Source organism: Balaenoptera physalus (genome assembly GCF_965194825.1).
Source record: "Balaenoptera physalus genome assembly, chromosome: 10".
Classification (NCBI taxonomy): Eukaryota; Metazoa; Chordata; class Mammalia; order Artiodactyla; family Balaenopteridae; genus Balaenoptera; species Balaenoptera physalus.
Window position 1 is genome coordinate 86,093,201 of NC_138889.1, and position 14,400 is coordinate 86,107,600.

At 33.7% G+C, this 14,400-nt stretch overlaps 1 protein-coding gene across 11 annotated transcripts in view; it reads right to left on the reverse strand.

Annotated features, from left to right (window-relative positions):
* DCDC1 (doublecortin domain containing 1) overlaps positions 1-14,400 on the reverse strand; it is a 471,016-nt gene that overhangs the window by 81,590 nt on the left and 375,026 nt on the right. For 5 of the 11 annotated variants that reach the window (XM_082476590.1, XM_082476591.1, XM_082476593.1 and 2 more), the window contains 2 exons: positions 11,544-11,667; positions 1,103-1,284 (listed from right to left, as the gene is read on the reverse strand). In XM_082476590.1, the coding sequence (XP_082332716.1) occupies positions 1,103-1,284; positions 11,544-11,667 (306 nt within the window). Of the gene's footprint in view, positions 1-1,102; positions 1,285-9,540; positions 10,409-11,543; positions 11,668-14,400 lie in introns of those variants that run through there. The other 6 variants (XM_082476595.1, XR_014267934.1, XM_082476594.1 and 3 more) reach the window with 6 other exon arrangements.

Genomic DNA, 14,400 nt, shown 5'->3' on the forward strand with positions numbered 1-14,400 from the left:
ATTAAATCTCTATATAATTTTGAGACACATAAAGATAGGAAGGGACAGAAATTACTTGTTAATTTTTCACGTTAAAAAAAAGTCATATACTACTTTAAGGGCATTACCCTCACATTTTACGTCTAGTAGAATGAGCTAATTATGAAATGTATGCGTCAAAGATTTCAATTTCAGGGTTGACTTTACTTTGGAGATTAATTTTTTACTTTATCATCTTTATAGGCAGTTCAGTGGACAGCCGATCTGAATGTTACTCATTGTTCAGTGATGTATGAAGTATATTTAATCAATGTGAAGAAAGTAATATTAAAACTATTATCAGCAGCCTCAAATATTCTAAACATCTCAAAAGAAAGGTCAAGAGGTAATATCACAGCTAATAATATGAGAAACAATGTGTTTAATTCATTCTTTACATCAGAGTTTTGCCCTGATCTATGATTCCTTTTGTCATAAAATGTAATGAAAATACAGCAGGTGACTTTCTCCAATGTTGGAGAAATACTGGGTGTTTGGGAAGATTTTATTCCAACCTCATAACGTAAGCTAAAGGGCAGATCGATGCTTTTCTAGGATGGTAAACTTTTAAAATGTTGTTCCAAGGCAAGGATATAAATTATGTAAAGTTTTATATGAGAACTATATTTGTTCATTAAATATTCCAAAGATCTAAATGTAAATAATTGTGTGTAATAACTTAAATAATGCAAATAATAACAAAGTAAATACTAACTTAAATAAGAAATTACAAAATTAGATTTAAGAAGCAATTTATGAGCTCATTTATTTCAAAATACATTAATAAACCCAAACAATAATGCTAATTCAAAATAGATATTGATCATAAAACTTTATCAGAACTACTTATTTCTAACTCATGTTCTCTCATGGCCAGTCTAAGTCACCATTGTTCAAATTAAGTTCCTAACATAGAAACTAAATGAATTTTAGTATCTATTTTTACCTCCAAATATCAATATGGGAGCCCTTTTTAAAGAATAAACACAAAATTCCCCCAGAAAAACATCTGTAATCAAGAAGACAAAAATCTGTAGAAATTAGAAAGTATGCTTGATGCAAAAAATGAACAAGTTGTTCTTACTGCGTTTTCCGCCTAGGTGAGATGTCTGGACTGATTATAATAAGGGCTCTGGTTTTGTTCTTGTCTCCATTCCGCAAAACTCTGAGTCTCACAGGGACATATTGCTCCAGTGTCTTAGAGATGGGTTTCTTCATGGGAGGACTGTTTGGAAGAAGCAGCCCTTCTATTGGCCAATCAAACTCCTTCAGAAAGAAATGACAAGAAAATTGATAATAAATGAATAGGAAGAGTCATTCCTATATATAAAAAAATAAGCACACTTGCTTATACCTTTAATCTTTTATTCATTCATCAAACACGTATTGGGCACCTAAAGATGTTCCAGACAATTCTAATTAATGTTTTATTTTAATAAAGAGGAAAGATAGCAATTTTTAAAATGTATGTACAACCTGTGCTGTGTTATGACATGGAAGATTTATTCCCTTTCAGAGAAACATCATTCTGGAAATACAGAACTGAATTAATTTGGAATGTTTTTTGCTCCTGTATAAAATATCTCTAATCAATGTGAAGAAAGGAAGAATGTAAGAAAAGTGGTTTTACAACCCGAAATAATATTGTCTTAAACTAAATCTGTTTGGGGAACACTTAAAAAACAGAGTGAGATGAGTGAATGATAAAGCTTAAACAAATTTCAGATATTTCAGTTGTAGAATTTGGTTACTTTGTAGCCATCATTCACACATTTATTTAGTTATTAATTCATGCATTATCCAAATATTTAATAATTGTTTCCTATATTCCAGACACAGTGCTAGACACTGGAAATAAAACTATGAACAAGACTGGATACTCATCGTCGAGGAATTTCTAGGGGATGCTCAGAAACTTACCTAGAAATAAACCGGCAATTGCAATAACGTGAGTATAATAACAACAGGGTACAAGGTGTGATGGGACCACTGAGTAGAACCTAACTCAGAAATGCCATGTAAGAGATCGGAAGTCTTAGTAGGAGTTAGTGCAGTAAAGGAAGGGTAAAAGGATGGGACAGTGTATGTATCAGACTTGAGAATTACTAGAACATGATGTTCAGGGAGTAAAAAGAGGCAAGGATGGCTCCCAGGTCTGTAGCTTGGGCAACTGGGTAAATGGTATTGCCATTCACAGAAATAGACATTTGTGGAAGGAGATTAAATGAGGGAAGGGATGATCAGAGATGATGTTAGGCAAGGTCCAAGGTCTTTCTTTCCTTCCTCCATCCTTCCCTCTCTTCCTTCCTTTCTTTCCTTCTTTCCTCCTTTCCTTTCTTTCTTCCTTCCTTCCTTCTTCTTTCCTTCTTTTCTTTCTTTCTTTCTTTTCTTTCTCTCTCTCTCTCTCTCTCCTCTCTCTCTCTTTCTCTCTCTCTTTCTTTCTTTTGTCCTGGCAGCAATTACTCTCGCATTAATATGCAGTAACCATCTTATAAAATATGACACCTCCATTTAAGTGTGGGTCTGTTTCTGTGTGTTCTATTTTCTTCAATTTGTCAATTTCTCTCTCCCTGTCCAGTACCATACTGTGTTGATTGTATCTGGTAAATCTTGATATTTGGCAGGGCAAGTACCCTTACCTTATTATTCTTCTTTGGAAATTGGCTCTTGTTGGCCCTTTACCATGTCATATACATTTAAGAAACAGCTCAATTAGTTTTTTTAAAGTCTGTTTAAGACTGCAATACTCTGTAGCAGGTTAAGTAATTTCCTATCAATCCCATTTTGTTAAGATTTTTTTTCTTGAATGTATGTGGAGGTATGTAAAGTTCTTTTTCCTACATTTATTGAGATGTGCTCATATTATTATTTATCCTTTCATTGGTTATATATTAGTTACATTAATTTTTTTAAATTTTAAGCTAATCTTGCATTCCTGGATCAATCCAAATTGGTCACAGTGTATTATCTTTTTTACAGATTGCTGTATTTAATTTGCTAATATTTTCTTTAGGATTTTTGCTTATATGTTCATAAATGATATTAACATGTAATTTTCTTAAACTATCCTCATCAAGGTTTGGTATCAAGTTTATCCTAGCCTCATGAAATGAGGTGGGAAGTGTTACTTCTTTTGTAATATTCTAAATTTTGTTTCTTATATGTTTGGTAGAATTTGCCAATAAAACTATTTGGTAATGGTGTTCTCTTCGTGGGGAGATTTTTAACTACTGATTCTATTTTTTTCTGTGATTATTGGACTATTCAGGCTTTCTATTTCTTCTTGATTCTATTCTGTTAAATTGCTTTTGTCCAGGAATTTGGCCATTTTATTTATTTTAAGTTATATTTATTAACATAAATTTACTTATAATATCCTTTTATTATTTTCTTAATTTCTCAGCATCTATACTTATATCTTTTTTTTTGTTCCTAATATTATTTGCCTTTGCTTTTTTTTTATTGATCAGTTTGGCCAAGTATATACATTTTACTAATATTTTAAAAGAACCAATTTTTTGACTCTGTTGGTTCTGTTTTATACTTATCACATGTTATATCGATTTCTCCTCTAACTATTGATAATTCCTTCTAATTCTTTGAGTGCATTCTGCTGTTATTTTCCTAACTTCTCGAGTTGGATACTTAATTATTAAATTTTAGTCTCTCTTCTCTTTTAATATAAATATTTAAGGTTGTAAATTTCCTTCAAGTATGCTTTAGCTGCATCTCACATATTTTTCTTTGGTTCTAAATATTTCCTTTTAAAATTTTCATTAGGATTTCTTCATTAGCCCATGAGTTAGTCAAAATATCTTTTCAAATTTCTCAATATAGGGCCTTTTCTAATTATTTATTTAGTTACTTATTTCTTACTTAATCCATCAGCAGAACCTGCTTCCACTTTCAAAATATATCAAGGGCCCAACTACTCTTCATCACCTCCACTCCCACCACCCCGGACAAAGACACTAGTTTCTCTCACCTAGAGATTGCAAAAGGCTTATAACTGCTTATTCCTGCTCCTACCTTAGCCCCTTTTTGCACTATTATCCTAATGATTCTATTAATACTCAGTCAGAGCATATCACTTCTCTGCTCCTAACCTGTCAATGGCTTCCCATCTTGGAGTAAGAGCCAAAGGTCTTACAATGGCCCAAGGCCCTGCATGATCTGTACCCTCTCTCTTCTCTCTGGCCTTATGTCCTGCTGCTCTCCCCTCACTCACACTGCTGCTGCCACATTTACTTCATTATCCATCAGACACAGCATCTCAGGTTCTATGCATTTCCTGGAATGCTCTTTTCCTAGAGATCTGATTGATCTTCAGGTCTTTACTCAAGTATCACCTCAGTGAAGCCACATCCCTTGTCAACTGAAAATTTCCAAACCCTGCCCTGCCCGCTATCCTTGCTTCTACTTTCTCCTTAGTTCTTATCAATGACTAACATTTATGAGAACATCTGATGAATGGCCAAGGGCTCTAGAGCCAGACTTCCTGCATTTGAATCTTTAACCCACCACTCCAGTTCTGTAACCTTGGGCAAACCTTTGGCCAAAGAGAGACAGAAGCTGATGGATAAATTCTTCCCTCTTTCTTCTCCAGGAGAAACTCTCCTAAGAACACTGTTTAAAAGGCTCCTTGGAGGACAGCTTGATAGCACGTTCTTATACTGGCTTTTCTTCCTTCTCTGCTTGTCCCTTACTCTTGCTCCCTGGGACTGCACTCCCTAACTAAGTAGTAGCACATAAGCCATTTGCTTCAGGCTCCTCTTTCTGAGGACCCTAAGCAAAGACACCATAATCCACATGAACTAAAAATAGAGGAAATTTCCTAAAGGGGATATAGGTACCAATACCCCCAAAAAGGGGGAGCCATATTGGGCAGGCAAAAAGTTCAGGCAATCACTGCAGAGGTGGTCCTAGTGTCCTGTCAGTGTCCTTCTGACATGACCAAGATAAAGATACACAGGGGTTGGGGAGATGTGCTGGCACGTTAGACCAGTACAGACCAAGACACATGGCCTTTAGCTTACAGAAGGGGAGAACATTTTTTTAAAGCTAGTACACTAAGTAATAATTTACTAATTTATATTCCCTTGAAAAGCTATTAGAATCTTGCAATTATACTCAACAATCATATAGTTCAAGGAAATGTGTTTTAAATAAATATAAAAAATATCTGAAAGTTGTGAAGATTAAATCTTCTGAAATGGTATCTAATTATAATGCTCTAATTTGTTTGCAAGATGAGTCAGTAAATAACATTAATTGCATTTAATTAGGAGAAAAGCAATATAAATAAATGTTTAAAACTCTCATGAGTGAGTGTTTTTCAGTCTAATGCTTTTTCCTTTTTAATTTTTGTATAATATTTTGCTTAGTAAATGTGTTCATAATAGTGGCATACCATGAGTCTAACTTATTTTACTTCTAAATAAGCAAAATTTGAATTAATGAAGTTTTACTGTATTCTTGACCTTCACTGAGAACCTTTTACCTGAATAGAATTTAAACTGCAGAGGGTAGTATTTATTTAGATATGTGTCTATTATTATGAATGGAGAAACATGGGGTCACTTTCCCTTACTTCTGTTACTGAGAAGAAATACCAAAGGTTATGACAAACATTGTATATTTTCATTTGAAACTTTCCTATAAGGGTATAAGGGTTTTACTTAATATGAGTGGTGGTGGAAGAGTGGAGTTGTATAATTCTTCAAGAAGTAAGTTCAAGACGGACCTGTAATTCTTCCACAACAAAAATATTAAGCAATTCAGAGCAAATCAACATTTGTACTGGTTTTAGACAAACCATCATGTAGCAAGGGTTGAACTGGTGGAGGAGAAAGAAGAACAGTCTTCTCATTAAAAAATGACTGTCACATTGACGTCTTGGTGTAAAATAGCTAATATTTCCCCTTTTTCTTTCTTTCGGAACCACAGAAGGGAAAGGCAATTCTCCCTTGAGCTTAGTCTGTGAGAACTCAGTCTGAGTTCATAGAGTTAAGATGCAGTACTAAGATTGTTTTTCAATATCCTAAACATGCCGTAACTCTGATGACTTTATCTGAAATGTGCTATCTTAGCTCCTAGTTATTTTTAGATCCTTTCACTTACTAAACGTGTCTCATAACAGGTGGTAACCACTGCAGACAGTGGCTTTAACACCACCGCAGCACTGCTGATTTCAGATGGCTTCCTTTGCCTTCCAGTTAGATGAATGAAGGCCAAGAGTCTTCTCTTTTTAACATGACATCACAGAAACTCAATCCAAAGAGATGAAAAATTATCATGGGTTTCCAAACTTTCCAAATGTATGAGCTATCACTGGCAGTTCTTTCAAGCTACCTCAAACCTTGTTCTAATGTTTAAGGCACTTTTACATTGTCTTTCATAGAAATAGAGAAATATGGTGTCAGGATAATGAAGGACAACAAAAACATGGATTAAACTGACTGGGGTGCTGTTTCCTTTCCTTCCATTTTCTCCATTGGAATTCTAATGTTCCCATTCATTTCATTTTGGTTTTCTACGTGTTCACACTATTCCGCGGCACAGCTGCATGGTCAGCAGACCTTGATGAGCTGTGGTGCTCCCTTACGTTGATAATTCTGCTTTTTCCTTTTCATCTCTCTCTCACAACCAGAGGCAGCTTGTGCTTCTTTTGGGAGCTCAGCTCTTAACCAGTGATCTGAATTTCTTAGTCAAATTGGCCCTCCCTTATCTATTTATTATTAATAAATGAATAGATTCTTCAATTTTTTCTCTCGGGCCTTCCTACATCTCCTTTTCCTCCCTTCATACTGACAACTAGCTATCATCATCTCTTAACAGATTAATAAAATATGTACTTTTAACATGCTTTGTTTAACATGGGTCCCTCCAAATAGATATATTTTACTTCAGTAATTTAGAGAGATTAAAATCACTATCCAGTGGCTCATTCTAAAATTTTAAGTCCCTTTAGATTCACTTTTTGCAATGATTTCATCCTTGAATATGAAAATCCATTGCATTTTACCATTAAATGTTAAGAAGTACAACTTCTCAATTTATAACTTCTCCCATAAGGGTGACAAATAACCTGAGTTTCTAGAAATTATTCCAGTGAAGTTAGTCACAGAATTAACCAAAGTAATTCATTAATCTTGTGGTTTTAACATATTTTTAAAATACTGATGTACCAAGATACATGAAATCTTATTTGCTCATAAAACATAACATCAATTGCCTTTTAGAATGAATAATATTTAACAAGGAGAAAAAGGTGAAATCAGTTGCCACCACTGAGAGAGGTAATAGTTTGGTATTAATGTACTCTGAGTCACCACAAAAATAATTCTCATTGTACATATTTCCTGAAATCTTCCCTTGGTCATCATTCTCTTTTGAAAAGTTCTAGTCAAGGAATTAGCAGGAGACTTTGAATCTCACTCAGGGTAGTGTTTCTTAGATAGTTTTTTTAGATTCAATATTTTGACTGAATTTTCAAGCCCATTCAGACAATCAGCCTAGCTAACTTTCCTCATACTAACTGTCTGACTGAATAAACTGGCTCAGCAAACAGCCTTGAAATGGGACACCAAACTTTTTCTGTGAGTTCTTCTTTCTCTCCCTTCTTTGTCCTTTATTCAGAGTCTGCCTTTGTCCTTTTCTGGTTCCTTCCTTTTTGACACACAGCCTATACTTCTTAAACTGTAAGCTCCATGAAGGTAGGGACCATGTCTATCTCCTTTCTTGTTTTGTCTGCATTGCCTAAATATATAATAAATAGTGGTTAGATAAGTAATAAAGTTGGTAGATTAAATCTGGAATAAAATTAACATATATGCTTATAGTGATCAAAGGGTTCTGAATCCCACAATATGAATATCACATTTCCTAATTACAGTCTATTTATATGTAAAGTCTTTCCAAGAAAAAGTTAATTGTGCTTAATTATACATAGATAAGATCATCTTTTTGCTTAAAAAGTCAATTATGTGGAAGTGGGGCTGGAAGAAAATATGGTTCCTTCACATAAGATGAATCCAGACTTGAAGTCAAGTAGAGTGCATTGAATTTGAATGAGAACTATCTCTGTTCTCTGCTTGGTAAGCGTTTTCTTCTCTTCCTCAAACATTTCAAGAAATAAGAGGATTCTTAGGCTGAGTCATTTTGAAATACATGGTCCATTTTTCTCACTTTAGCTAATTTAGTGCCTTAGTCCTTTCTGTTCGGTTTACAAGTCAAAGCCAGGGTTTTGTTGGAGTACAGTGACTTCTTAACCATTTCACCAAAAGCTACTGTTCTGTTTGAATGGCTAGAGAACTGTGGGGCAATCCATTTTCATTCCTAAGATCATTTAGTTGTCAAATTCTAGACTATTAGCAAAAATTTTATTGTTTTAAAAGGTAAATGTTAAAAGGAATATGGTTAAGTTAGATTACCTAATATAATTACCATTCATCATTTAAGTCAATTAATTAGTTAACTGAATTACTTTACCTGTATACTGAGGCTGAAAAAAAATGTAAGCACAATATCTGTGAAGTCTACAATAATTATAAATTGTTCTCTTTCCCTGTATAAGAAAGTACACTTCCTTATGAGGCATCCCTGCCCACATCCAGGCAGGTGGGAAACTTAATATTCCAATTGGAAGTGTCCCCATTTCTGCCAATTTGGAAAAGCCTTTTTTGTCTAGTTTTTAGCTCTGTACTTTTGGATACATATTGAATCAAATTAAATGTTCAAACTTCTTATCAGAACTGTTATTTCTTTTCAAGGATATACCCTTCCTTTCCCCTTCCTCAGTGTGGTTTCTGGGCATAGATGAAAGTTCAATAAACCATGTAACACTGGGAAAAGGGGTTCATGGTCTATATGTGGTACTTGTCCTTGATCCTCAAAGATCTCTAAGGATGTGCTCTTCTCCTCTTTGGATACTGGGCAACCTGCTGATACCTGTTCACCTCCAGTTGAGAAGTAAGCTATCCTTTCTGCTCTCTAGGTTTTAGCCTTCCTAAACCTCTGAAGAAAAGCCTACAATTAGCACAACTCACAGTTTTTTTTCTTGGCCTATGCTGGGCCTATTTGTCTCTGTGCCACCCCTCCACCCCTGGCTCCATGTTGGCTCTCACTATGCTGCAAACCCTGAGTCTTAGGCATATAATTCATCTAGCTACTGGCTCAGGCTACCCAAACCACAGCCTCTGGTATTTTTTTTGCCTCTGGTATTTTGAAGAGCTCATTTCTCTCTAAAAAAAAAGCCTCAGATTTCTAGACTGTTGCTTCACTACAGTCTAAATATTAGGGCATATTTGGGGCTCTAAACAATGACTTCTTGGTTTCAGCTGGAATGACTCCATCTGTCCTTCCCCTAAAGTGCTGAGACTCATTGATTCAATCACTGAGGACACATAGAGAATTGTGATTTAAAGGGAAAGAAAAAACTTGATTGAGACCAGAAAATTTGACAAAACAACTAAAAAAACCAGGATTTAAAAAAAAATCAGGATAAAATATTTTAAAAATATATTTTAAAAAAATCTTTTGGAACATATCACTGACCTAGCAATAAAGCAAGACATACTAGAGACCCAGAGAGGTAAACAGAGTGCTGAAGCTGGATCTTTATCTTGAGGGAATTTTCCAAACCCAGCAAATTTCTGTTTCCATGGTCTTGAGGGGAAGGGTGCAGGAGACAAATTTCAGGGCCCAGCCTAGGTGGGAAGTCTAACAGGAGACCCTCTCCTCTCATAAAACAAGAACCACAAAAGGATAAATTTCATTGAAAAGGCAAACCAGAGACAATAACTCTCAGTGGTTGCAAGTAAAATAGACCATCTCAAACATTTTCTCTGTGTGGAAGAAAAAATAATCTTCATTGAGAATTCATACCGTGGGCTGACCTCACTTGGAGTTTAAAGCACATCAGATAAAGATGAAGAGAAAATTAATAATCTGAAAGAAATGTCTGAAAATATGATCCAAAAATACATCATAAAGAGGCAAGGAAATGAAAATATAAAAGAAAGGTTAAGAGACATGAAGGTCAAAATGAGAAGGTCTAGCATACACCTAATCAGAGTTTTCTATAAAGAACAGAGGGGATAAGAGAGATAATACTTGAAGAGATAATGGGTGATAATTTTTCAGAATTTTTCAGATTGATGCAAGACATCAATCCACAGATTCAAGAACCTTGAGCAGGAAAAATAAAAAGAAATCCCTTCTTGAATATATAATGATAAAACTGAAGAGACCCAAAGAAAAGAGAAGATTTTAAAAGCAGTCAGGGAGAAAAGACAGATTACCTTCAAAAGAAGAATATTCAGAATTATAGCTGACACCTCAAAAACAGCAAAGTCAGTGATGATGTCTTCAGTTTGCTAAGTGAAAATACCTTACGTGAATGAGGGCAAAATAAAAGACTAAGTTCACTTAGTAAAAGTAAAATTAAAAATAAATTTTTAAGTAATCTAAGATAAAAACTGTTTGCTACCAAAAACTAAAAGAAGGGTATACTAGGCAAAAGGAAAATAACCCCAGTTGGAAGGACTGAGATATAACAAGGATTTAAAAGAAGAAAGAGAAAAAATTAGGAGTAAATCTAAATTAATATTAACCACATACAACAATGTTAATATCTTGTGGAAATTTTTTTAAGATAAAACTAAAATAGATGACAATAATAGTGTATAAGTTACAAATCAGACAACTGATGTTAAAGCATTCTAACGTTCTCAATTATTTGAGATAATATATTTGTTAACTTTAGATTTTGTAAGTATATTTGTTAACTTTAGATTCTGATCATTTACATATGCAAGCTAAAATGTTCAAAGTAATAACAAAAAAATGGAAATAGAGGATATAATTTCCAATCTAGTAAATGGGAAAAACATGAGAAAAAAAATTAACCTAAAAGAATATAAGAATGGAGAAAAATGAAACAGAGAAAAAGCAGATAATAATCCAAATATATATGTCATTACAATAGATAGAAAAGACTAAATCCCTTGGTTTAGAAATGAAGATTGTCTGACCATTTTTAAAAATTAACTATATGCTGATTACTGGAGAGTCTCCCTAAAACAGAAGAGTATACAAATATAAAAAGTAAAAGGATAGAAAGAAGATATATAAGGCAAATAACAACAACAAAAAAAGCTGAGATATTTCTATTCATATTGGATAATTGAAAATTTTACTAGAGCTAGAGAGAGTCTACATAATGATAAGAGTTTCAATTCACCAGCGTGATATAATATTTCTGAACATGTGTGTGTCTAGAACTAAATTTCAAAATATATAAAGCAAAATATGACAGACTACAAGAAGAAGAAATAAATTCCATATCCATTCCATATTGGATGACTTAAATGCATCTTTCTAATTGATAGAACAACAGCATCAATTGATCACTTGTACCTAACAACTGCAAATCAAAAACTTCATGGAAATTTTCACACACATTGACCACATACTGGTACTTAAAATAAGGCTCAACAATGATGTCTTATACTAAGCAGTACAACCTCATTAAGTTGGCCACTGGGAAGGACTGGCCACATGTAGGTAAGTTTATTCCAGAGAGGATTTTCAACTCTGGAATGTTTCCACTGGCCTGGCTTACCAGTCCCTTCATGTTTTATGGCCCACCTACAACAAAATAAAAGACAAAAAGGAATTTAGCAAGGTTATCACTTTAAAATATTCATTGAGTACTTCTTATTAGGTAGGCAAGAACTCAGTTTGAAATAAAACCCAAATCTGATAATTTACTGTGTACAAGAGGCATAAGTAAAAGTAATTTTTAATGAAAGAATACATTTTTAAAAATTAGGATAATAGACAGTGGAATCTGAGGCAGAAGGCAAAGTAGAATAACAGTCAATTTATAATAACAATGACATAAATAACAATACTAACAGAAAAAAAATCAAGCAAAACTTTTTAGACATTTAAGGAGAAACCAACATATACATAATCACTGTGGGAGACGTCATTACATCACCAACAGATTATGAACTACTAGGTAAATTTTTAAAAATTTTCATTGGAGTATAGTTGATTTACAATGTTGTGTTAGTTTCAGGTGTACAGCCAAGTGAATCAGTTTTACATATACATATATCCACTCTTCTTTAGATTCTTTTCCCATATAGACCATTTCAGAGTATTGAGTAGAGTTCCCTGTGCTATATTGTAGGTCCTTATTAGTTATTTTTTTTATATATAGTAGTGTGTATATGTCAATGTCCCAGTCTCCCAATTTATTCCCCCTTCACCCCTTCCCCCCTTGTACGACTTATATGAGCAATCTAAAAAACTGGTACAAATGAACTTATTTACAAAAGAGAAATAGAGTCACAGATGTAGGTAACGTTTTTTAAGTAACAAGTAAGGACATAAAATACTTGACTGCTAAAACTAGTAAATGTAAGTATGACCATTTACTTATAGACATTTTAGTCTGTTAACAGAAAATGTGTCTTTCTCAATAATTCTTGAAACATTGTAATATTTCCACACACTAACAAATTAAACTTCAATACAGTTTTAAAATAAAAATTGAACAAACTACACTTTGAAGCAAATGACACAAAATTAGATATAAATGAAAGTTTAAATTTCACAATTTCAACCACAAGATAATTTTAAAAACAAACTCTCTCTCCCAAAATACTATTATACCAGACAAGGGGAGAAAAATGACATGATCAATACCTATTTAGCAAGCAATGAAAATAATAATCATGAAAACTTAAAGAATACATTTAGAATTATATTCAAAGATAAATTTATAATGTTAAATGCTTACTTATTAAGAGCTAAACAGAGAAGGGAAATTAATAAAGCATTCAACTCAATAATTTATTTTAAATATATCCCATGGAAAACAGATGAAAGAAAGTAGTAAAGATTCAAATATAAACAAAGAATTAGAAAATATTTAGACTATTAGTAGAACATTTAAAGAAATGTTTTTGAAATGAAAAGTAAAATAGCAAATCTCATGCAAATAAATTTAGATTAAAAAATATACAAGCCAAATAGAAAAATCAAGCAAAATATTTAGCATAGAGAAGATTAAAAGAGTATATTATGCATGTATATGTTAATAAATACACAACTTCTGAAGAAATAATTTTTGAAAACCCTTAAAGATTTGAAATAGAAAGTATGCTCTTGCTCATATAACTTCACAGGGCATGGAACAGATCATTTTCGTACTATATAAAACATTCTAAACCATAAAGATATAGAAACAGCTAATTCATTCCACGAATGGGAGATAAGCTTCATAATAAAGTCAGTCACTGGTAATTTAAGAAGTAAATCAACAATCTTACTTAAAATCAAAGATGTGAAATTTCTAAATCAATATTAGCAAATAAAATTTAACATTATGGAAAGAGAATAATCACTATAGCTAAGTAATAGCCTAGAAATGAAATGATGGACATTTATTAATATAATAAATCACTGATTAATGAATGAGAATAGAGAAGCAGCCCATCACCCATAATTTTCTAGCACACGTGATGGTCATCTGAGTCTAGAAGTTTTCTGAGCTTGCCCAGCCTCATCAGAACCATCTGCAATATCCAACCCTCTGTACAATGGCCCAGGTATCCCCAAAGCTTGCTGGAAGTTCTTGGGGCCTGGATATTGAGGGGTGGTGGCAGGAAAGACTTGCTCTTTACCAGCCTAGAACCTGACCTCCTGCTACCGTGCTCCGATCTAAGGCCAACACTTCTGCTTGTTGGCTAGATCCTTATCCTCTCTCATCTAGGACTTTGCTCCCACCCTGAACTATTAATTTTACTGCCTTTCTGGTCATTCCATCTGCATAATGTCTGACAGCTTGATATCTTAAAAAAAAAAAAAAAAAAAAAAAAACTTTCTCTTTACCCCACTGTCCACCTCCAGCTGTTGCTTTATCTCTTTGTGTCCCCTTACAGCAAATTCCGTAAAAGACTCATCTCCTCTTCTTCTCCTCCCTTTTTCTCTTAAACCAATTCCAACTAGATTTTTTAGAGATCTCAGAAACTCCAGTGAAAATGCCCCATCAGGGTTTTAACATCACTAAAGCCAAAAAGGTCATTTCTCAAGACATAACTGAACTAACATCAGGGTCCAACATGATCATTCCCTCCTTTTTAAAACACTTTCTTGACTTGACCTGACTTCATTTGACTTCCATGAAACTACTTTCTCCTGCTTTCCTCCCATTAGTAGCCAAAATTGTTAGTCTCCTCTTGTGTGCCATAGGGTGGGAACTATAGCCTGTGAAAAATCCAGGGCCTGCCACATCAACAGAGTTTTTAGATGTCCACTGGTCTGATGTGTGTAGGGCGATTACCATAAGTAAAGGACAGGTTATTGATG